The sequence below is a fragment of the Varanus komodoensis genome, unplaced genomic scaffold (genome assembly GCF_004798865.1).
Source record: "Varanus komodoensis strain SLA01 unplaced genomic scaffold, ASM479886v1 scaffold1, whole genome shotgun sequence".
Lineage (NCBI taxonomy): Eukaryota > Metazoa > Chordata > Lepidosauria > Squamata > Varanidae > Varanus > Varanus komodoensis.
Genome location: NW_025335268.1, coordinates 86,573,454 through 86,598,868, shown reverse-complemented (window position 1 = coordinate 86,598,868; position 25,415 = coordinate 86,573,454). Strand labels below are relative to the sequence as shown.

The 25,415-nt window shown below is 39.2% G+C and overlaps 2 protein-coding genes across 3 annotated transcripts in view; both read left to right on the top strand.

The window, feature by feature from the left end:
• The window catches only part of TSGA10 (testis specific 10), a 52,063-nt gene extending 45,421 nt beyond the window's left edge, over nt 1-6,642 (top strand). The window contains exons 19-20 of the mRNA XM_044433639.1: nt 2,380-2,514; nt 5,582-6,642. Of these exons, the coding sequence (XP_044289574.1) occupies nt 2,380-2,514; nt 5,582-5,606 (160 nt within the window). The 3' untranslated portion in view covers nt 5,607-6,642. The remainder of the gene's footprint in view (nt 1-2,379; nt 2,515-5,581) is intronic.
• Nucleotides 6,643-13,522: 6,880 nt separating this feature from the next.
• The window catches only part of CRACDL (CRACD like), a 55,664-nt gene continuing 43,771 nt past the window's right edge, over nt 13,523-25,415 (top strand). For both annotated transcript variants that reach the window (XM_044433628.1, XM_044433621.1), the window contains exon 1: nt 13,523-13,639. The gene's annotated coding sequence lies outside the window, so the exon portion shown is untranslated. The remainder of the gene's footprint in view (nt 13,640-25,415) is intronic.

Genomic DNA, 25,415 nt, shown 5'->3' with positions numbered 1-25,415 from the left:
ATCAATGTTATAGGAAAATTTGGCCTAGGGGTAAGAAATGAAGCAGGAGAATAACTCATAAAATTTTGTGAAGCCAACCTGTTCAGTGTAAACACATTTTTCAAGCCACCACTGAAACAGTTGTATACATGGACTTCACCAGATGGCCAACACAGAAATCAAATAGACTAAGTAATTGGAAGGAGAAGGTGAAAAAGATATATTAGGAAAGAATGCCAAAAGACAACTTCTGTAGCAACAAGAGAGAAAAAGCGTAGATGTATAACAGACTGTTCCAAACACTGTTCCAAAGGACAGATAAGAAGCAAAAAGTGAAAGAAATAGGGACAGAAATAGGGAATATAGCTTTTCAGCAACTATCATGCAGAGACAAAAAGAACTATTACAGTGCAAAGAAAAAGAAGAGAGCAACAAAAGGGGAAAAACAAGAGACCTCGTCCAGAAGATTCAAGAAATCAAAGGGAATTCAGAGATTAGGAATGCTAAAAGACAAACAAGGGAACATATTATCTGACCAAGAGAAAATAAAGAGCAGGTAGAACAAATATGAAGAACTATACAGAAGAGGTAAAAGTATGAAAGACTTTTATCTTTGAAGAAGGTAAATCCTTCTTCTTTGAGGGACCCGCAATATTAGAAAGCAAAGTGAAAGCTGCTCTGAAAGCTCTTGCAAAGAATAAAGCACCCAGAGTAGATAGAATATCAATAGAACTAGTCCAAGCTGCAGAAAATGAATCAGTTCAAATCCTAACAAAAATGCCAACAAATATGGAAAACCAAAAAATAGCTGACATTTAATATATACTCCAGTCCCCAAGAAAGAAAATGCCAAAGAATGCAGCAACCATAGGACCATTGCATTAATCTTCCACACAAGCAAAATGATGCTCAAAGTATTGCAGCAAAGAATGCTACCCTATATGGAGCAAGAAATGCCATACATTCAAGCTGGATTCCAAAAAGGAAGAGGTACTCAAGATCATCTTGCACGTATATGTTGCCTACTGGAGTGTAACAAAGAATTTCAGAAAGATATCAGTCTATGTTTTATAGACCACAGCAAACCTTTGACTATGTGGATCTCTTGTATGGTCCTGAAAGAAATGGGTGTGACTCAGCACTTGATTGTCCTGATGCATAACCTGTATTGTGGACAAGAAGCTACTGTGAAAGCAGAATATAGAAAACAGAATGGTTTCACATAGGCAAAGATGTCAAACAAGGATGTATTTATCTCCTATCTGTTCATTCTGGATGCAGTACATACATGAAGAAAGGTGATGCATTCAAAACATGGTGCTGAAGGAAAGCTTTGCAAGTACGGTGGGCCAACAGAAAGACAAACAAGTGGGTCCTAGATGACATTGAGCTGGAGCTTTTCCTAGAAGCAAAAATGACAAAACTGAGGCTGTCATACTTCCGACACATCATAAGAAAGCAAGATTCACTGGAGAGGTCAATCATGTTAGGGAAAGTCAAAGGCAAAAGATGAAAGGGAAGACCAAATATGAGATGCATTGAATCCATAAAGGAAGTCATACCCTCGAACTTAGAAGAGCTGAATGGAGCCTGTCATGGACAGCACATTTTGGAGGGCTTTCTTTCATAGGATTGCCATAAGTCAGAGACAACTTGACAGCACATAACAACAACATGACTACTCTAGTTCCTGAGTATTGGTTTTTCCTGTAGGAGATGCACATAGAATCCACCCCTTCCAAGTAAGCTTATACAGGGGCAGACATGTAAGTATAATTTCTTAAGGCTTTATTAGATCTTTAATGAGTTATTTATTGTTTAAAGGAGGCTTCCCAAAAATCACTTCCATCTCTACTGACTTTAGAAGGGTCCCCTTACTGTGATTTCCAGTTTGTGTCTATTTGGAAGATGGTCAGATCCAAATGGCACTTGCCCTGGGTCTCCACCCCCTCCACTCACGTGCAGGAATTTTTTTCCCAGAATAATTACCCCTTACTGAGGCTAGTAGTTGGCTGGGAAGGTAATGTTTAAGAGTTTTTGAAGGCATCTCACTTGGAAAACCAAGGTCTGAGCTTTTACAATACTTGATGGGAGTTTACTTCCAAAACATCTCGAGGACACAAGCTTGAGGGAAGCTGCACTAGGAGGTGATGTGAAGATTTCTACATGACCACTTGGAGAGCCACTGCCAGAATTATATTAGAATAAAGAAACTAGTTTTGACTTAAAAGTAGCTTGGTATGTTCCTAATTTCATATCCAAATTCTCTGTTGATCTTTTTGTTGGTTCTGAATGAAGCCTATATAAAATTCTCTGTTTGCTCCCTCAGCCGTGTGTGATTTTTTTATCATTCACTGATATTATTTAACCCCCTTTAAATAATGTTCACTTTTGTTTTAGAGAGCGTGCTGTCCAAGAGCTTCGCCGTCAGAGTGCTACAGCTTCATACCATTTAACATCTACAATAAGGTCATCATCACCTGAACGTTCCCGGAACTGGTCCCCCGACAGGTCTCTGGATAGATCTCTGGAAGGGTGAGAACATCACATTGCTCAGTGGTGAAAAGCATGCCTCCTTTCCATCAATACTATCAATGTGTTCATATTAACAAGATGTTCATAAAATGGAAACATAACTTGGAGGTGAGGTGGGAGAGTTCTTGCACAAAGAAAAAAGTTTGCTTTGCTTCAGATTTTGGAGACTATGTCATTGTTTCCCCATTTTCTGCACTATTACTGGTTATGTTTCCAGACAGTAACTGCTACTGATTATTCATTAGTTATGATTTCTGCATTCATTCTTGAACCTTTACTCCTTGCTGGTGAAGCATGACTACCGTTTCCTCCTTCCTTGGTGCAAAATGTATCAATGATTAATTATGTAGAGAGGCCTAAGAGGAGGTGGGGAATGGTGTAGGATTGCTAATATCATAAATATATTTATGCCTCCCTGTAGGAAGGAAAAGCCATGCTTGACCCCCTAAATAATTTCTATAGGAAGAGGCATTTGCAGTAGTCTCTGTGAAACACTGCAGGTTCCCCAGTCTACTTCCCCTCTCTCCAGTTTTTTGACAGTATCTCTCCCGTCCACATCAACTAATGACCTCGAGAGGAGAAGTCAGACAGACAGACTCACAGCTGTGTGTGATGTTATTACAGAAGATGACGTAGGAAATAATATCTGTTTCAAGTGTCTTTCTTTGGAGGTGCAACAGTATCTATTTGAATAAAGCCATGTTCCTGCAAACTGAAAAGCACGATATTATCCTTTATTTTTCACTAATATGTCTTTCCATAGATAGAATTTTAGTGCAAATGAACCCAAGCTACCACTACTTCATATTCCCTTGCAGTCTATTATTTAGAGCCATGATGTTATACTAATGGTTTTCTTCTGACAAATTTAACTTAAACCAGCTTAAACTGAGTAATGACATCACTGCTAAGATTTTAAATATTTGGATCGTACCTTTTTGATGAGCTAATTTGATTAGATTTTCTCTAAGTCTAGGAATTCTGTTCCACCTATTTGAGTCCTCCCGAATATATTGAAAATGTATGTGTAATTCAAGCAAATTCATAACCATATCTCATTAATCATGATGTCAGTACCAGGTTTCAAGGGGCAGACATTCTTTCTGGACCTTACTTCTCAGTGAGTCTACTTTGTTATCACCATTATCACCAGCTGCACTTTCTTCTTACCTGCTTTCTCATAATTGTTTCCACTTATTGCTTGACAGGCAGATGGCAAATAGTCAGTGGCATCTATTCCACCTTACCACTGCCAGAGTGAGGAAGTGGGCCAGAATGAGAGACAGGTGAACAACCAGGTTGCAATGGTGAAAGGGGGAACAACTACAGGGACTGTTGGTTAGTGGTATCTTGCTGAAGTCTCAGCAAGTAGTCAACCACATCTGCTTTTAATATCAGCCCTGCCCCAAGGGTGTTTTCACACACTACACTTAAATTCCAGTCTTTAACATGTGCAAATACAAAGAATCTGTAAGTAGAAAGTACAAGTAGATAGGCTTCCTCTCCCTCTTTTTTGGTGTACTTTTATTGCTCTCCGATCAGAAACCTTTGGAGAACAGAGATACACTACAAATCTACGCTCAAATATCTACCAGTAGGTTCCAGTCTACCTTCTGCCTCACCCTGATCTAGAAAATCATTGTGTCCTGATTTTGAAAAGAGACACTGAGAACCTGTAATTACCTTTTAACTTCAATGGTGCTTTTCTGTACTTTTGAAATGTTAGAGGTTAATTCCATTATCATGTCTGTGTACAGAATTCCTATTAATATATTTTCATATGAAATGAAAATATTTAAACAAGAACAGAACAATCTTCTCATAAAAGATTCAGCACAATGCCTCCACAACCCTACCTGGTACCTAACCCATAGTTCAAGAAGAAAAATATCACATGTACACTTTACGATAAGAATCAATATACCAGTTGACTGGAGTTGATTGTCTTTAATCTGATGTAATATACCAAGCTAATGTCCTTCTCTTAAACCCCTGGTATTAGAAAGGAGAAGGGGAGTTATAAAAAAATTGCAGAAAAGCTTCTGCTGTTTTTGAATTTGCATATGCTAGGCACTTATTAAGTAGTATTGAGGTAAGTCATTCAAGGTGTGGCAGGGCCATAATCCTTGTGTTCTCCCTATTTCTGTATAAAATGGAAGGATTGGTAGGTTAGACTGTCTTAGTTAATAGTTAAAAGGCATGTGGGTATAGTATCTACTGCCATACCTTCTCTCCTCCCCCCCTCCACATTAGTAGTTCCACCAACTACTTTAGGTTCTTGGCTGTATTACTAAGAGTGAGGTTGCTGGACCGATAGACTAAGACCCAAAGAGGTAAGAGTTCAGTAGCCATAACTTTTTTACTGTTGGAGAGACCCTCCCACTCCCTTCTTTATGATAAGAGCAGACATAAGAAGAAATGTACCATTCAGAATTTGAGCTATTCATTGTTGAAATGTCTCTAGAAGGGTGCATGCATATTTTAATAATACCTGGTCCGGATCCAGATTAGCTTCTTGTGATGGAGGAAGTTGTCCCTATCCATCCTATAGTTTTGTATTCTAAGGGGGAGAGAATATAATATAGGTTAACATGCAATCTTTTTGAAAAACAAGGTTTGCATTTTGATAAAGGAAGATTCTTGACTTATTGAGCCTGACATTTAATTAAAATTCAGCTAATTATAAAATCATAATATTGAGAGATACTTGATCATCTGTCTCAATGCCGTTTCCTAACTTTAGTCCAGATCTTCTTCCCATAGTTTGTATTTAAGGATTATTGTGTATGAGCTTATTTTGGTGATGTATGCAGGATTATGCCATAGAGAAGTATAATAGACTAAATGTGCTTGGGAGACCTTTAAAACAAATGAAAAAGTGAGCAGTTAAAAAGAGACCAGGCTTATGAGGGCATGAGTATTAGCATGCTATCCCTAAAGCAATTTGTTGAGGGTCTTATAATTCAAATCAAGTAAATAGACTTGTATATACTTCCCACTTGATTTGTGGGAAAATACTATCCATGAATACAACAGTTAAAATACCACAATTTTCCCTCTCTTATAGGGATCCTCTTTCGAAGGACTTCTAACTGAAGAAGATATGGGAAAAGTCTGACTATTGATATGTAGGTGCCAAACTGAACTCAGGGCTTATTAAAAAGAATTGCTTTAACTCAATTGACGGTGGATAATATTCAGACCACTTGAACAAAAGAAGTTTTGATATATTGTTTATACAACTAATAAGCCATTATTAAAATGGCATCCTGAAAAGACAAGTGAACATAAGTATAACTGTATGCTGTCAGAAACCCTATTTAATCAAGCTACCATTTTAAAGGATTTTTTTAAAAGAGGAAAATGGAAAAGAATTAAAGCAGTTGATTTCTTAATTTATTTGTTGTAACATTGTTCACTGATGTTAAATTTCCTAACTTCATTTCTGAATTACCCTTTCCTATCTCATCCTTCTCCCTACAGTTCCCTGGACACTCAGAAAATTTGTTCCTGGGTGTTGGGGGATTTTGGGGAGTGATGTGGGATACACTGAGGAACACTGCGAAAGGAAGGATAGCAAAAAACACAGAAACAGCTTTCATAAACAGAGGAGTAACTTGGGATCCAGTCCGTGTTTCAAAAATAAATTTGACTTTAGTCAATAAACCCAACTATCCATGAAAATAACAGTATTGGTTGCTATTTAATGTAGGTACACCAATTGCCAGCAGTAATGAAGCAATATTATTGCTCTGCAGTTACATCGAACCAACCTGCACACTGCTGGGCAGTGTGGGGGGAGAGGAGGGAGAAGCAGCAGAACTGAAATATATTGCTAACTGGGCAATATATTTCAGTTATGCATAGGGTCTAAGAAAGTGTGATGACCAAGCAATTGATTTGAAAAGAAGTTTTCAAGTTTCACATTAATCAGAATGGAAAATCAAATCATGTATTCTTCATATTTGAGTAATGTCCAGGCATTGCCAATCTGATTAAACTATTTCAAAATATTAACTGAAAATATTTTTTCTTAATAAAAGCGGCTACTTTATACTTTACAGTGAGATAATTCCCTCTTTAATGTATCTGTATTTTAAATAAAGGCTTATGCGAATGGGGTAGCATACAAGCACTCCAAATAAATAAAGTTACCAGTGGATCTTTCTTGTTTTTTATGGTAATTTCATCTAAATATAGATTCTCTGAGATTATGGTCAAAACAATAATTCCTTCACATTCTGTCTTCAAATGTGTTGTAATATTTTATGCCCTCTTCTATGATTCCTAGTCTGTTTTAAAAAAAGTAAAACCTTTGCACTCAAGCTAATCAGAATGAAATCAACAATATATTTTATGCTGCTTCCCGCTTTTGAAACCTATCATTCTGATGAACACGTTTACTCTGAATACATAGTAATGATTACTTCAAAATTGACAGATCTCTTCTCAGCAAGACTTCATCTGGGATTTGACTATAAATGAGGGAACTGATCTGGCATGCATTACTGAAACCTGGCAGGGGTTGATCTGACCAAGCTCTGCCCACCTGATTGTTTGATGCAGCATCAGTCCAATGTAGAGATGAGGCCCAGCTGGAACTATAGTATGTCCAGCTAGCTAGTTTGGACTCTGAGGAAGATGAATTGGCAGATAGCCTCAAACCATCAAGGTTACCAAGTGAGATTATTCAGTCAGCTTCTAAGAACCAGTCTTAAGAAAAGAGGAGGGCACTGTGGAACAGGGAGGGTGGGAGAGGATGAGGCCTGTAAATTCTTAGAATAAAAGAAGACATGCTAAATGAGCAGACCAATTAAGAAACCTCACACATTCCTGTCATTTGGCCCTCGGACAGTGTGAGCCATCCTAAGGATGGATTCAAGACCTTTCAGAAAAAAGGGGATCAGCTAATCTAGTCTCAGGCATGGTGCTGAAGGACCTTAGAATTCTGGCTTTTTAACATTCATGCCAAGATGGTGTTTACTGGTCCAGTTCAGGACATAAGGGGGATGGTCTGGATATTAGGGAAACTGAAGTTGCCCCATTGACATGGTTGGACCACTAAGTGGTAAAGTTTAGGCTTAAAGTGCTAATTTCCCACTGCAGAGGTGAGGGACCGATTAGGTTTGTCTGCTCCTAGTATTTTATGGGATCCAATGAATTCCTGAATCCACTGGGGAAATCCCTAGTAGCTAGACATACTGAGCCTCCTCCTGAAGCTATAGTTGTACTAAAGGATGCTTAGATGCAGTGAGTTAATGGCACAATTGTCCCCGAGTGCCTTCTCTAGTGCTGGGGAGTCTGAGGTGCTCCCTGGTTCTCTGGTGTGCTCTGGGTGATAAAATGGGCTGGGAGACAGCTAAAGCACACCATAAAGTCAACTGGATATATATGATTACATGACGTGTCTACTTGCAGCAATGAGAGCAGCAAAGACTACTTTGTTAATTCCATTCCATTCTCAAGTAGTGCTCAGCAGAGTTTTTGTTACGTAGCTGGGGGTTTATTGCTATTTTTCCCAGTAAATTTTATTTTAAAACTCTTGAAGCCTGCTGTGATAATTTTACAAGATGCTCTGAGAATAATCATCCACCTTCATGCTTCTAGTACCATTGGTTGGTGAGGTGTCCAATGCACTGTCTGCTGAAGCTCTTCGAGGTAAGTTTCCATTTTTGAGGTCTGCTGACATAGACAAAATGATTGCAGCTGTTCAGTCTATCACTTGCGCTCCCTTGAACCTTGGCCATCCTTACATATTAGAGCTAGCTAGGAGGGATTGGCTGAGAGCATCCAGGTGATATCTTTGAATTATAAAGTGATGCCAGTCACCTCAAAGGAGGCAGTGGTAGGTCTACTCCTGAAAAACTCTCCCCTTGCCTGAGTGAATATGCTGTCCAGTGTGTCCTGTCTTTTTTCTCCTTTTTTGTAATCATGTGTTATAGTGGTTTTAATTGATTTCAGTATTTTATGAATGGTTTAATAATTGAACATTTGAATTGTTTTAATGCATATCATGACTTTTTAATGTATGTAAACTGCTTAGACATTTGTTAAATAGGAACAACACTATATGAAAATGTTGAATAAAAATAAATGCCATTAATGTTGGAAAATATACATAGAAAATTGTGTGACATGAACAAAAATTAAAATTTACTCTTAACCTGATTAATAAATGAAGAGTTGGGTTGCAAGGCCTAACTTGCTTTCAGTGAGCAGTACCATCCCTTGCATAAGAATTTACGGGATCAGAGTCCACTGGGTTGTATGTTGACTATCATACTTAGAGCATTTAAATCAGGGGTCAAATTAATGATCACTAAGTCCCCTTAATTTAGTGATACCTTGTAGGGATTTATGAAAAATTTGATTCACTTTATTTTGATCACGATCTATCTTACTGACTGAACACAGACTCAGATGCAGTTAGTAGTTGGTCCAAACTTTTCTGAGCTTGCAGTGTGATTTATTTCACCCAAAAATGCATTCAAGGACAAACTTAAATGTAAAAATTGTGCATTAAAAACTCCTTATGAAATTTGTGCACAAACATGTTTTATTGAAATGGGAGAAGAATACATATATTTCAAAGATTTGCACAATTGATGGGTACATTTGGAAAAATATGCAGAGATTTACAATTCCCCTTCTCTTAAAATCAAAGCTCACAATCTGATCTGAGTTGGAAATTGTTTTGGGTAGAATTTGGATAACTTCAGCAAGGTCAAGTTTGTTGATTCACACATTCCTAGACTGCTCTAAGCATGACTAAGTCTGAATCCAACTATTATTTTTTCTGTAGTTGGAGATACTTCAGTGTTATAATCATTGATACATGATCAAATTCCTCTGAAAGTAAAAGATGATAAAGCCTCATTAATATTTTGTTTAAAAAAGTAATCCAGCAAACCCCAAAAATATAGCATCCCTGGAACAGAGAGAAAGTGTAATCAATCAGATAAATTTAGCCTGCATCAGTACACCTGCTAAAATTAAAATGATGTGGCCTTCAGTGAACACAAGGAAAGGGATCAGATGGGGGTGAAGATGTGTTAACACAGATAAAGCAAGGAAACTCTGGAACTACTTTGATGATAGTATTTTTTATCCCAATGAGCTGATAGAACCAGTGCAGTAATCATAGCCAACACAAGCTTGGCAAGATTCTATAAAGAGGAAAAGGGCAGCTCTAATTTTAAAACCGCATGTGGTGGACCTCAAAAAGTGATATTTAATAACAGTTTGTCACTTACAAAAGCTACAAAAGCAGTGCAACTATGCAAGCAAGATAAAGGGCATCTTTTACTAGAAAATTATGACCAGTACATATACCTACATATGTGTAACTCCCCACAGATATTACACAGTCCCCATACAACCAAGCTTCACATTATAAGTACTACTTGAGTTATTTTGTGGGTGTGACTGTGAAAGTAAAGCTGACTTGCTTGTCAGTGGAAAGAAAGATTGGCAGAAGTAAACACCCTGGTGGTACATATACTTGGAAGTTGCTTATACTAATCTTTCTGCCTTGTCAATATTGACACTTGGAGAAAGGATTTTAATGTTTAGATTCAAAGGCACCACCTTTATCCTGGCAAGAGAAAGATGTTTTTGACAAAATAGTAGTAGTAATAGAGATACTTGATGCCGTTCATACATGACTGTGTAGATATATAGAATTAAAATTAGCATACATGTATCCCACTGTGTATTCAGTCTAGAATAAATATTGCCATTAACTATTTCCAGATAATGAAGCGGTTCCATATGATAACTGAATAATTGTCTGGTTCTTCCCAATGCTTTTGTGTGATCTTTATCTGTTATTATCTCATATACAGTATTATATATGGTTTGAGGCTAACTTTTTAAAATACCAATCAAAACCAATGTGTACAGTTAATTATAGAAATCAGATGTACAAATTATACCACTTTAAATGTGAAAAGGGCAATATGGAAGTAAATATGGCTGCCTCTATTTACAACTAGTTTAGCCCTTACTCTCTAGGCACAGATGCACAAGCAAATACACATAGTGAAATCCCTAGTCTTTAGGCATCCTCTTTATTTCTGCAATTTGTAGCATGTAGGATGTTGTGCTTCCAAGTTACATAGCCTTGGGTGGTATTCTTGCCATTTTTGAAGTAGAATCCAGAATTAAAACCATTAAAAACAATCATTTCAAAGGAAACACCATTCTCTTAACAAAAGTGATCCAGGTTTACTATTCTCTGTCTCTTGTTTAGTGTAAATATATCTTATATTTTAAAAGAAATTACTAGTACAACCTCCACACCCAGTTTTTGGTTTTTCAGATAGAAAGAGGCTTCTTGCTGGGTTCACAAAGAAAGATTGCTACAAGTTAGTAATACTCGGTTGTATTGAAAAATATATACTCGGTTGTATTGAAAAATGAGTACAGCAACTGAATCAACTAAGTCCCACAATTGTTACTATTGGAATACATTATTTAGTAGCTAAAAGCATTCCAGAACTTGTTCTGGGTGAAACAACACTAAGGCGGAATCAATAGTCAACACAATTCTATAACCTTCTGTGGATATGATTAACATATTATGAAAAAGTGGGTTCTTTCCCACAGAATTTTGCTAAGAAAGCAGTGGATATATCTTGCATCTGCATCTTGTATTTTTTAAAAAGTCAATATTCAGAAATATTTAAAGAATTATTTGGCCCAAACCTGTTGTGTTCAGATTGCAAGTCTTCACTTCAGTGGGACCACTGCAGCCAGCCAGAAACAGTAAAAAGCAGCACTCTGGCAGAAATGAAATGTACGGACAGCTCTAAAATATACCAAACCCTTATCGATGGCAGTTTGAATCTAGATTTATGCATCCACAGTGACACAGCTAGGGCTAGCCCTTGGGGACCAAAGTCCAGAACTCTACCCCAGGGCCTCCCAGGCTATGGGGAAATGTCAAACAGCAGACATCAGAACTTGGGCCAGCATGAGCGTGCCATGTCTTTCACCCTGTCTTCTTATTTTTAAAAATATTGTAGAGCAAGTGGATGGTCAGCTAAGCATGTAAGTGTTTACAGATGCTGATCCAATGTTGCTTTATAATTTCCTTTTTTATACTCCATTTTATTCCCATAGCCATGCTAGTGCCATGATTTAACTGAGTTTAAAATTAGTAACTTTACCTGGTAACAGTAGTTCTTTTTTAAAATCAGGGTTGCCAAACAGATTTTCTTTCTGTTATGCATCAGGAATATAAAAGCATTTGCGAAGCATGAAATGGCAGTGGGGAGGGAGAGGATATTATGCACTTCACAAGAACACATGCTCTTCTAAAAGCAGGAGCGGGCAAATCTCCAGAAACCCTGGACTTCAACATGAAGCATCTACCAACCTGGAATAGGAGGAATTAAAGTCAGAAGCATCTGAAGAGGTGCTGTGATCTCCCCTGCCCATTAAAGCCAAGATCTCAAATTGTCCAGCTGCACCATGGAGGCCACTTCCTTTTCCAACAGGAGCCCCTCCATCCTTCTCTCTCAACATGCTGCACAGGGAGATGGTTGGGGATGCTGCCACATGGGGTCTGCTGTGGCATAAAAGGGAGGGCGATCCCACCAAATTGGGCGGAGACACTTTCTATCCAGCACTTTGAGCAGGGCGTTGGATGACCTCCAACCTCCCTTCCAACTCCGTCAGAACCGCCGTGTCCTACTCCTCTTAACGCTCCAGTCCACCTTGACGGGGAAGGGGGCCTTCACTCCGCGGAGTACAGATTTTCGGGAGCAGAACATTCTAGCTCCAACGTCTGGCCTCGCAAATGAGAAGGCGTTCGAGTTACGGGGCTTCCACGGCTTTAGAAACAAGCAAGGCAACTTGTCAAAATGGTAATGTCTAACTTGAATTCTCGAAAAGTAGCCGCGGGCCACTCTTGCAGGAAAAGAGCAACGAGGAGTCGTCTTATGCCAGACTAGTATCCCATTTACATTTGTTGCTTACCAGCGTTCATGGTAGCAACGTTTCAGCTTCTTCAGGGGCGCCACGGAACTTCAGTGTTTGTCGTGGCCCCAGGTTCCTGTATCGTTGCATTAAAAACTGGCCGGCTCAGTCCAGAGAAGCACCTGTTGAGCAACGGACAGAGTGGGAGGAAAGAAGTTCATTTAAAAGCACCGGGGCGGGTGCTTTTAAGCATCATGATTTCGACTCTTCAAGACTCGGGTGCAGCCTCCCTTCCTTCAAGGCGTGAGCACCTCCCAGAATGGAAAACAATAAAACGATGAAAGCTCATTTTGCAGCTGCAAAAAAAATCTTCGTCTCCCCTGCACTTTTAACAACTGCACAACCGTGTCCAGCTGCACATTAGAAAAACCCTGCACCCACTTACCTGTGGATAAACCCCATTAAAGTGAATGGGAGTTACTTCCGAGGGGACTCAGGCTGCGTAGCCTTGACAAGTAATCTGCTTTATGCAAAATGGCTGCATCCAACTTGAGTCAAACTTAAGTCCCACTCATTTCAATGGGTCTATCCTAAGAAGGACTCAAAAGCGTCCTGTACAACACAGGCACAGCGCAACCCTAATGTAAGTCCCGTTGCCTTGAGCGGTGCTTGCTCCGGAGCAGGAAAGCTGCGCGCACAGCTTGGGTGCGTTAGGCGCGGGTTGTTCCAGGGAGCCAGGACGGGCGAGCACATCCCCTCGGGCTAGGGCTCCAGACTCGCCGAGCGAGGGCTAATCGGCTGCTGCGCGAGGGACTGCCGCGTTCCCTCCCTCCAGCCTCTCCTGGCGGCGCCCGAGACAGCGCGCTCCGCCTCCAGCCTCCAGGTGCCTGGAGGGGCGCTCTTCCCGCCCTCAACGGGGACCGGTTCCCCACTTGCTGCTGCGGGGGGGGGGGGGAGCGACGCTATTGGAGGCGTCCCCAAGACGAACGTGCGGACGGCCCCCCGGGGGCTGACGCTGAATGCGTGGGGAGGGCACGAAAGGTTGTGAGAACATTCCCTGGAGTTGCGGGCAGCGCACCTGACGGGAGAGTGCTAGTTTCCCTCAGCCCCACCGTGGGCAGGCCGGCGTTTTGCCACCTGATTGCGGCTTCAGAGCTCGCTCACTTCCTCTTGGACAAGCCAGTCCGTGCGCGCTTTTCCTGAGGTAAGTCCCAATCAGTTCAATAGGGCTTACTTTTACTTGGCTCCAGGAGCAGTTATTAACAGGAAGTGGTTGGCGGGGAAACATTCCTTGTCGTCCTCACAGAAACTGCATGGGCTCTATTGACATCAGGTTGGAACCACCCTTTCTTATTCACCATGGGGTGATGCCCCTTCGTGTCCGCCGTCCCCTCTTCAGAGTGGTTTATCTGTGGAATAGGGTTTCTGTTTTGCTCTCTATATATTCCTGTGTAAATGGAGCCAAGCATCAAACGTGGAAGATCCTAGCAACTTATTCTAGTTTAATTAAATTGAAACCCTACCAACAGGCTGCTTTTATATACATAATAATTAACCTAGGTCATCAGAACTCCACTACTCAGAAATATGACATATTGAATTCACTGGGTCTTGCTCAGTGAGTAAGGACTGCAGCCTTAAGGGATTGTAAGCATGTGTTCCAGGAACAGCAGTTACTATGGACTAATTTAGTTTTAGTCTATATATTGCTTTTAATGGTTATTCAGCTTTCTGAGAAAAGAATGATGCATTGGATTTCCCTGTCCAAATCGGTGCTGCATTTCATTTGGTTACAGGCTGTAGTTGTTTTTTTCCTCTCATCCCCCTAGTTTGCCTCTATGCAAACTAGAACACTCAATCAGCAGTTTCTTCGGGGCTAGGATTAGTTTAGGAGGAAATAATACTTGACATTCTTACATGCACTTGTCTTCTAGCGTTGCAATCATTGAAAGAATGACTACTGCTATAGTTGTAGTTGCATGTAAGAGAAAGAAACAGAAACAGAGCGAGTCAGGAGGGGTCTCCCAGGCCATCTAGTCTGCATCTAGTCTGACCTCCGTCACGTCGCAAGCACTTCTATATTGCAAGCACTTCTATATTGATCTGACACTAAAAAAGGATTTTGGTTTCCTTTTATTGTTGAGAAGTTAATTGGCTGGATTGTATCCAGTGGTGTCTCTCTACCAGTGAAACATAGATAACTGGTGGATAAAATTTCCCTTCCCACTACATACTCTCTGTACACTCAAAATCTGGGGTTTTTGGGGTGCTACAGAGGAGGCAGCATTGCACAAAAGGAAATTTGCTTGCATAATATGAGAGTTAACTCTTTGTACTTCAAATGCAGACTTCTTCAGAATTCTAGCTTATTGGGAGTGAGCAAAGGTGTTGCTGGATACTGTCTAGTCACTTCTACTTGGCTTCTCTGGCCAGTAGCAACAACTAAACCAACCAGAAAACCTCAATCTGTAGTTTGTTCAGTAATATGTCCAAAACAGGATTCTTGTCATGTTGGTAGCATGATAAGTGAGAATCTGAAGATAGGAACAGCTCTGTCTTCAGTTTCCAGTTTGTTAGGAGAGAGCAGGTTGGAGATCCTGGTTCATACCCGACACTAAGCAAATCACAAACAGAGGTTCCATGAGGGATACTATATGAAGCCCATTTGGGTTTAGGCCACAGATTGCCTGAGTTGACCTTTGGCTCTTCTGAACTGTCCCAATGGTCGTCATCTGCTTTAGTATAAGCCTGATTCATGCCTCTGAACTTAGTAGCATTGCAGTTACTTGAGACATTAGGATTTACTTCCTTAATAGATTAATAGGGAGTGTAGCATGAAAGCTGCAGCCTTTAAACAATAAGAGAGATTGCAATTGTTTTGCTCATTATTTTCATTAAGGCCAGAAACCTAAATTGAGTAATAGTACCACTGTCACACAGCTTTCTCAGAGCCTGACTTCACAGGGAACTGCCCAGCTAATTGCTCCTGGCCCATCGTAATTGTGCCAGGGGCCAATATAGGCCATTGACACGGGCCCTGACTAGAGGAAGCACAGGTACACTAGCTGCTCACAGCAATTGAATGCCAGAAGACTTCCTCATCTGTTCCTTCTTCCAAGCTGGCCCAGGCTCTTGGGGAAAAATAGATGTGGGTTTTCTTACAAAAAGGGGTTTGAATGAGCAGCATTCTGGAACTCCCTGGCTCTTCAGTCATTTTTTTTTTTTTTGGAGGCATTCCATTCACCCTGCCTGAATTTGAGCCCTAAAGACCATAGGAAAGAGTGGGCATGTCAAGAATGTTTTAAGGAAGCACTATCTGGAACACTGCACAGTTCTGTCCTGAGAATAAACAGAAGGGTGCATTCTAGAACATTTAAATGATAGTAATCACATCAAATTAAGTTCATGTGTTTGTAAATTAACATATGCAAATATGTGCCTTTTTCCCTATGGGGCTGAGCCCCATATCTTTCAGGATCTAGCAGGATCTATCTAATGGCCTTCCTATAAAGCAGCAGTCAAGACAGGTGACTATTAATTGTGGAATAGTAAAGGAATGCTGAGGTGATTCTTAGAATCTTTGAGAGAATAACTAGAAATTGGTTACCCTCTATTTTCATGTGGATTGTTCTCTGCTTCAGCTGGGAAGTGCACTCAGCTCAACTTTACACCAGATCACACATTTTTAAATTGAAATGTGGAAATAAGATACTGAGAAAGCAAAATATAATTATGTCCTAAATTGTGAATGCTATGTACACGTTCAATGCATGGATTTTCTTATTATAATGGTTAAGTTTCCCCTTAGCCATTGTGGCAACAGTTACTGGGAAAGAGCAGGCTTCCACTGTTGCTATTGTGAGGAAACTCAGCTATTTAAATGTGTATGTACCATTAATAACAACGAATACTGTTCCATCTAAACTTAAGTACTTTTTGTACCTGAATTTAATAGGCATAGCTAGAAATCACCTGTAATAATTCAGTTCTGGGCATTCAATCAAAAGCTTTCCATTTCAGGAATTTGTGCATTGTCTGTCTTCTTACTGAAATCACTGGTGGTTATTTGTCATGCTGGAGGTACTTTTAGGCTTCTGCACCTTATTTTAGAAATTATAGTATTCCAGAGTACATAAGAGGAAGGGAAGCATAAATACCTGAGGGTGTCTGTTTCCTCTGGAAGTCAAAGAGATTAGAATTAAGTAATGCTTTGTACTTTATTGGCATCCAATTCTAAGAGAGGATGCTAGGTCTTCAGCCCACTAAAAGCGTGGCAGGACTTTTTTGTGAGAAATTTCAAATAAGCAAAACAAAAAAAGGAAAATTTAAAAAATGAATCTATGTAGCTATTCAAATATATCTAAATAGCTTTGAATATATCAGTTTCAATGCATATATATAAAATATGTATGTGTGATGTAAGTATATATAGTAAAAATTGTACATACGTTTCAGTAGAAGCAGGCCAAATATCCATTTGCAGGTGGTATCTATATACTGCCCATTCAAAAATAAGTTACATCAAAATGTCCTTATGTGGAAAAATAAGTAAACTATTAAGTTATGTAAGTCTTATCAGTGGAGGTCTTTGAATGACAAATATTTTAAACAGGATTTCCTTCTGTTTAATCACAAGAAGCAGAAGAAAAGTTAAAACAACCACACTGATAGTTTATCTGAAGTGTCAAAAACACAGATAGCTTAATGTAATAATGCATAGTAAACATACACAATCAACTTACTAAGCTTGAGAATGAGACAGTTTTTAACTTCATGTGAGTAAACCAGCTTCTTAGATAGTTCTAACCAACATTCTGTTGTTTTGGAGAAGGTCAAGTATTTTGAATGTCCTTTATAGTAAATGGACATGTTTACTGGATACTTTATATTCCTGCAATACTGTTTCTGCTGCCCTCTGTAAAACTGATGAAACTGAAGCCCTTATACCATAAACATGTTTAGATGTTTCAGTGTCAATTGGAAATAGGCTGTTAGCTCTCAGCAAATCTATGGATCATACCCAAGCAGGTGGTAGAATTCTGGGCTGTGCTACTATATTGTTTTGTTGCTTTTATTGCTGTTTTATTGTCATTTTAATGTTTGGGCTGTTTTTTATTGTTTTATAAACTTTTTATACGGTTTTACTGTTCTAATCCACCCAGGGAGCCTTGTGGCTAGCAGGGCAGGTTAGAAATTTAATAAATAAATACTATAGATTGCTGATGGAGAGCTTGTTACAATCCTGTTGTGATTAATGTCTGCTCATAGTAAATGAGTCCATTAGTAAGAAGGATTTAGCTTTGACAGTACTCCCTTGTAGTAAGTTGAAACTGCAGCCTTTTGCCTTGGCTCCACATTTCCAGGTCATTAGTTCCTCCTGGACAGGAGAAAATATAAAGGACTTCCTCATCTAGCATAGCCATACTTGAGCAACAATTTTTACCTGGGATCCTGATTGCTCTCCAGGATCCCTCCAGAGTGCTGCCCATAGCCTTTTCTTAACATGCTAGTACACTACTTGCAGATGGCACCAAAAATACCTCAAATCCCTGCCTGCACAAAGGTAAACTCTAGCTCTTTGTGAAGAGGAGCAGATCATTGACTTGGAAGTGAAAGAATGTCACTGTTGGACTTGTCAGGGAAGCAAGGAGGGGCAGGGAGGAAGTGCATGAGCCTAATCATTAGAATGATTATCAACTAAATGAGTCATACGGGCCCTCGGGAACATGTGCACCAACTTACCCAAGACTCTGCTCCCCTTGAACTTCTTTCCAGTTAAGTCCTGTCTGTGGTCTGCTGAACAGAGTACTGCTCTGGACCTACTCTCAGATGTAGAAGGTCAGTTAAGATCTGTAGCTTTGTTCTTTTTCACTTCTTAGTCTTTTATTAGCATCACACAAATTAAAAATTCCAATCACATTGAAGAAGAAGGGGGATTGTATTGGAAAACATCAATATACAGAATTATTACTTATAAGGAAAAACGGGGGGGGGGGACAAGGAAGAGAAGAAAAAGAGTAAACTTCCCATTTAATTTATATATGATAGTATACGTTTTCTGTATATCTAAGTAACTGTCCTCCTGACTTTGACAGTTGTCAGAGACACTGCTTTTGGTACATTTGAGTGTAACATTTTTCAGTCTGCTGAGTGGTAGATGGTGGATGTTCATTCTTCCAAGCTTGAAGTGTAAGTTTCTGCACAACTATAAGGACTTTCATTAGCTCATTTTTGTGGTTTATCCATTAATTCTCACAGCACTGGGATATAGTTTGAAAGCACATGTACTTCCAATGTTATCATAGATTTTCATGGATAAAATTTCTTGAGATTAATAACTTTTGGCCATTAAGAAGCCAAGCAGGACATGCCAACATCATATACCTCAGTAAGACACTGCCTTGTTATATCACCAGCATCTGGTAGAGTTAGCTAGCTTATTTGTAACAAGCTTCTGTAATGTCCAGTATATGTAAAACATCATTTTGTGTTGAATTAGCCTCAATTTTAAATCTGCAGAATTGATACATACAGAAATGAAGGTATCTTTCCAATGATTAGGCTGTAATGAGCATTCTATCACCATATACCATTCCTCTCTTATATTCCAATATGAACTTCTTACTTTACTACAACCAAAAAAAGCTTTTATAAACAACTATTTTTGTCTTAGGTTTATGTAAAGGACCAATTAATTCTTCCAATAGCTTAGGAAGGCCTGAAACACTCATTTGCTGATGGGCCCAATGTGGACTCCAACAAATGCTGTAGCTGAATGTTCTGCCAACTGGTAAATTAGCTGGTAAATTATAACCAATTTGTAGTACTGAAAATGGTATAAATCCATTTTCAAATCCTATTAACTGATTGAAAGTATAAATTCCACAATAAGCCTGAAAGGGGGCACATAAAAGGCTGTATCTCTTTTTCAATACAGAATTCTCCCATAAGGTTAGTTTGGCACAAGAATATGGATCAAACTACAGTCATTCCTTTCTTTTTAATATACGAGACCCTAACACTATCTAGTCCATACTTGATGCCAGAACTTCCCACAGAGGAGCATTAAAGTTTTTTTTTTCAGTCATTAGTATGAGTTGACCAATAAGCTTCATAATATAAAATAAGTTCTAGAAACTTATACCTGTACTCTTTAATCAGCTACTTCTTCAATAAAAAACGGGGGCAATCAATTTCTGAAATACTACAAAAAGATTTTGAAAATATTTTGCATAAAATATTATGTTATACATAATTAGTCATGACAAGACATTCAAATATATTAGCTTTAGTCCTTAAATTAAGTGATGCCCATCCTTCCTGTTCAAAAGAGATTTCTGTCAGTATTGTGTTTATATTCTATTTGACCATTTGTGAAATATCTTTAGGCACTAATATACCAAGACACTTTGTCACTTTATAGGCACCAATAAAATCAGCAATCAGTAATTACTTTGGCTAGCTTGAATGCATTTGCAGGCATTAATTCAGATTTTGTTCAATTAATAGTGTGACCCAAAAAGTGTACCAAGGATATCAACCTTACTAATTTTGGACAGACGACTCCAGTCTCCTGATAAATAACAAGAAGATACCAGCATGTAAAGTAATTTTATATTCAGCCTACACATTCATAAAACTAGAAATAGCTCTGTTCTGCCTAATTGCACATGCCAAGGTTTCCAAGCACAATCAAATATCAAGGGAGACAGAGTATCCCACTGCAGCCCTTTGGAGGAAGAGGGGAGGAAGCTGAGGTGCACCTAGGATGTGTTATTTTGTGGCACCAGCCTCCTCCTCTCCTTAGCCTCTGGAATGCCTTTTTAGCATTAACTGTGAGGAGGGAGGAGGGCCTTAGCATGAATCCCCAGCTCCAAGGCTGGAATAATTTTCTGACCTTGGGGCTGGAAAATACATGCAACCTATGGTCTGCCCTATGGTAACACCAAAAAAAAAAGTTTAGCAGTCAAAAATCCATATGTGACTTATACTATTCAATAGGCAAACCATCTGGCCCTGGGGCTTTCTTGTTCCTTAAGATATTCTCAGTGCCACAGTTGATTTCTTTCTTCTGTACGGGTTCTGCAAGCAGCTCCCTTTGCTGAGAATCCAGTTGTGAAAGGACCAGTTTTGAAAAGAACATTTCCAATTACTGATTTGTAAGCTCCCTGCCATTCTGATATAAGGCAGTATAAACTTTTGATACTTGAAATTAATTTCCTTTGGGATTGCAAAAACATTATTATGTTCATTTTCGATCAATGGAATATGTTAAATGTGTTGCTGTTGTTTCAACCAAAATGCCAGGATCTTGCCAGGCTTTTCTGCTCTTTCCCAGTACTTCTGATGCGCACAACTCAACACAAATTCTGCTTTGCATGGGAATAATATATTCAATTATATGGAGAGCCAGTGTGGTGTAGTGGTTAAGAGCATGAGACTGGGACTCAGACGACCAGGGTTCTAGTCCCCGCTCAGCCATGGAGCCATCTGGGTGACTTTGGGCCAGTCACAGACTCTCAGCCCAACCTACCTCACAGGGTTGCTGTTGTGGGGATAAGATGGAGGAGGAGAATGATGTAAGCTGCCTTGAGCCCTTTGTTGGAAAAAGGCAGGATATAAATCAGAAAAATAAATAAATAAAATTAATATTTAGAATGTTGTTGTCTGTTTATAGACATCTCAGGAAGGATTGACTACAAATGGACTTAAGTAGTAAGTTCTTCACTGTTTATCCTGTTCTGCTTCCTGGGGTATCTTAGGCTTGTTTTTTTAATTAGAAGAAAAAGCAATAATCTTTTCCTTCAGGGAAGCCATGGATACCTCCGATACACCAGCACAAGATGTATTTGTAACCTTGTTAACCTCAAAGTTAAGGTTATTTGTTTTTCGGCGCCAGGCAAAGACCTTTTTATTCAAACGTTATTTTAATTGTTAATATTATTTATTTATTTTATTTTTTGGGTCAGGTCGACTCATATTATATTGTTTTATATTGTGCTTATTTATTATTGTGAGCTGCCCCGAGGCTTCGGTGAATGGGGCGGCATAGAAGCCTTCTAAATAAATAAATAAAATAAAATAAAATATATCTGTAGCTTGTCTGAGAAAGCTGTCTGCTGTCCAGTCCAGAGTCAAGGGTTAGCGTGGCTGGATACCTGCTGAAAGCCCACAGCACAACTGTTTTGACAAAAGAAAACCCTGGAGTGGTAGCAATGATGAGAAAGAAGACGAGGAGCCATGGTGGCAAGAAGGGAGATTTACTATGGGAGGAAGGCTATTAAGGGCCCTTAAAAACCTGAAGCCAGCACTGCTCTTGTACTTGGAACCACATTCAAGTGATTTCCTGTATCTGAGTAGAGACTTTGATTGGAACGAGAGGCAATCTGGGAGCATAGTTATCAGGACTTCTCATGCGTTTTATTTCACATGGGTGATTGGGTGAGGGTTCAGTTAGTGTAGTGGTGCTGGATTTCACAGGGATGCAGTGAGAGACCTTTTTGATTCACAGGGATGCTGATGTCCTTGTCCCCTTGGTGTTCCCTGTTCACTCTGAGATTGGCTGCAGTGCTTAGTAGCTGAAGAAAAGTTAATTTTCTCAGCAGAAAAACACATTTTGTTCTGAATGAGCAATTAAGACTCATTAGCTTTACAAAAGAATTGCTTTTAGTTGAGATAAAAACTGCTAGAACAGGTTTGTTGATTTCTGGACTCTCCCTCGGGGTGTGGCTATGTGATCTGTCATGATGAGAGCCCACACTACAAATTGTACCACTCAGTGCCATTTTCCTTAGTTAAAGTTATTGCTAACTTAAAGCTACTGCTTGCCCAGCTATGAAAAGCTTGCATTTAGGAACAAAGTAATGTCAGATCCTGCAGGAAATAGGCCAAGTTGATTTGAAAAGCAAACAAGCAATATTTATTAAGAGTACAGCACACAAGGCAAACCTTTTTATACACATGTGTATAGACTGAACACCAAGGGACAGTCCCAGTCAGTAATACAACAATGCTTTTTATAGTTTACATACATTACTCTAGAGATACTTTCTCATGGGCCCCCACCTCCTTGATTTTCTGTCATACAATTTGCCATGTCTTCCCTGTATTCATACTTAAATTGACCTTGAAATCATTGAACTTGAAATCTCATCCTTTGCCTATTTGAATCCTTGCTGTTACTCCTTACATAAGTAGTATAATGCCTAATTGTAGCTGCTGTGTTAGTATCTAACTCAATTGTTTGATACTGCATATTCCTGCAACATCTATTTTCATGTCTCAGCTTCTTTGCTAAGCATGAGAAACAAGGAAAGGGGCATTTAAGATTTTTTTAAACAGTATCTAATAGTGCTAACATACCGTACACAAATTTTTGATTGAAAAACAAAAGCAAAACCAGGTAATACTAATCATGCTGTATATGACCCTGAGTCTCTCTCTCCCCGCTTCCAGTTTCTAGTGTGGATCACTGGTGTTTTGCCTGCAATCTTAGCCAAATATGAGGGTATTTTCTTAGTGCCCATTGACCCCAAACAGCCTACATGTAACCAGAACTAGGAGGCCAGATCAGGATTACTCTTTCTCATACTCTGTGTGTGTGTGTGTGTGTGTGTGTGTGTGTGTGTGTTGCAAGAATCCTTTAAAGTGTATTTGTTAGCAGAGGGAATACATCCAATTTAACTGTGGACATTTGATCCCACATTTTATGTGATCAAGGTTCAGGAGACAAATGACTCAGGCAGAAGCTGTAGCTTACTCTAAAAAAGAAAATAAGTTTTATGAAGAAAAAATACCGTTAAATAGAAAAGCCTAATGCTATCTAGAAACCCATGCACTCTCTGAATCCATGGAAAGAGCAGTAGCTTGACTGCTTCAGTAGCAAACCAGAAGTCACAGTAGAAAACAGATCCTATGCAAGAGTATCCGTCTCCATGATAGAGGTAGCAGGATGAGACACAGTGTGTCTATTTGCTCTAAGCCCAATGGCTTTAATGGCCATTTAGATGAGACAGGTGCAGAGAGACTATGCCAGGATCCATCATCCAACAGCTCAAGAGCAGATCTCATCCCTTCCCTGTTCCCATAGAAGATCAATGCCTTAACCAGAGTGCTCTCATTTAAATAACTGCTGGATGTTTTGGTTCAGGTATAACTTTCCGTAGCCCAGCCTTTATCAATCTTTCATTGGGGACAGGCATAACAGCTGAATTTCTGAGTTGTATTGTTTCAGGGGTGTTTGTGCCACCTCTTGAAAATATCAGACAAAAACTGCATTAAAAATTCTCTTTGAGATTATCTCTTGGCATGTAAATGAGCTATTTACATCTCCACAAACCTTTGCAGATTCCTACTTGCAGAAGCATGTTGTTGAGTTTTCTTCCTGAGAACTGGTATTTGCCTTCCTTAGATCTTCTAAATATTTTCTTACGAAGTTTTATTTGTTCTTTTTTCTCAGCCACATTGATTATAACTTCACTTATGAGCCATTTGTATGAAGTTCAGATAATTGATACATTTCAGACATCTTTCAGAGCCATGCCCTAAAACAGTGGGTATGATAGTTATCCATATTAAAGGAAGAGTTGGAACAAATTCTGTAACATCATGTAACAGGATTTTTTTTACATAACATTAAATTGGACTGTTTTCCTATCAAGGTGTCTATTTTTTGCTTAATTTAGGTCTATTTTATATCCAAAATTGGACAGTTCTGAAAGATAAATTCAATTAAATATAAAAAAGATTAGAAATCTTTGAGTGGACATTCTAAGGTTCTGCTGCTGCTTTTATTCTAGTATTTTGCTTGTCGTATTTCTTTCTTGGCCATGCCTGTGTTGCCCAAGCCAAAACATACTGCTATTTTTTGTATTTCTGACATTCTGACACTGCCCAAATGAAAAATATGGAAAAATATTTGAAAACATTTACAGGTTTCCAATTTGCAGGGGGCTTCCAGCCAAGGGTTTATGGTGCCATCCCCCTGCCACTTTTACAGAAGTTTACAGGGAATCTGTATTTCATTGTCTACTACTCATAAACCTTCTGTGTTTTCTTACTGTGTCTTCCATACTTTTCCTTAAAGCAATCATATTGTTGAAAAGGGACAGTGATCTGATTGCTAGTGTTAGGAGTGCTTTGTCTAGAAGCACTTGTGAAATTAGTAGTTTATACCATAATTTATACAACGAAATAATATGAACCTTCCTTGTTCTGTTACATTCAGGTTGCAATTCTATCCACTTATGGATAGAATTCTACACACACTTATGTAGATATTACTCAGTAAGACATACTTCTGAATAAACATGCCTTGTGTTAGCTGCAAGAGAGCATTCCAGTGGTCCCAGTGAAAAAAGCATTTGAAGTTGGAGACAATGCTGTGTTCTCAGAAGGGAAAGTTGGTAAATTACTGCCCTGTACCACCACCACTTTGTAACCAGCATAGAGAGAACCACATTGGCTGCCTCTCCAAGGTTGGAAAATCAACCTGGAAAAGGGGGTTATTCTGGTCGGTGGGAAGGAGAGGAGAGTCCAGGGCATGATTTACCTCTCTTGCAGTTTTCTTTCCTCCCATTTGAAGTGCCCTTTCTAAAATGCAGGAGATTAGAGGCGTTAGAGGGAAGCAAAGAATTCATCCACTGGTCTTCTGACATTACTGGATTGAGCCCAGCAGAGCACAGGAATCTCAGAAGTCTCTTGAGTTCAGGGTTTCCAAGCATCAAAAACAAGCCCCAAGAATTGCACCCTAAGGTAATTGAACTGAAAAAGTGGCCCCAGTTCAAAGGTGGTATGACAAACTGCATGCGTATAATATGATTTCTGAGCATTGCCCTTCTTGCAGCAGGTTTCCCAGTTGGGTCCAAACTTGAGTAATCTTTGGAAGTCTTCCTACTTCAGAGGAAGTACTGCAGGAGGGAATGGCAAAAGTAAAAGTACAGAAAGAATTTTGGAATGTGGCCAGTATCTTCACTGGATTT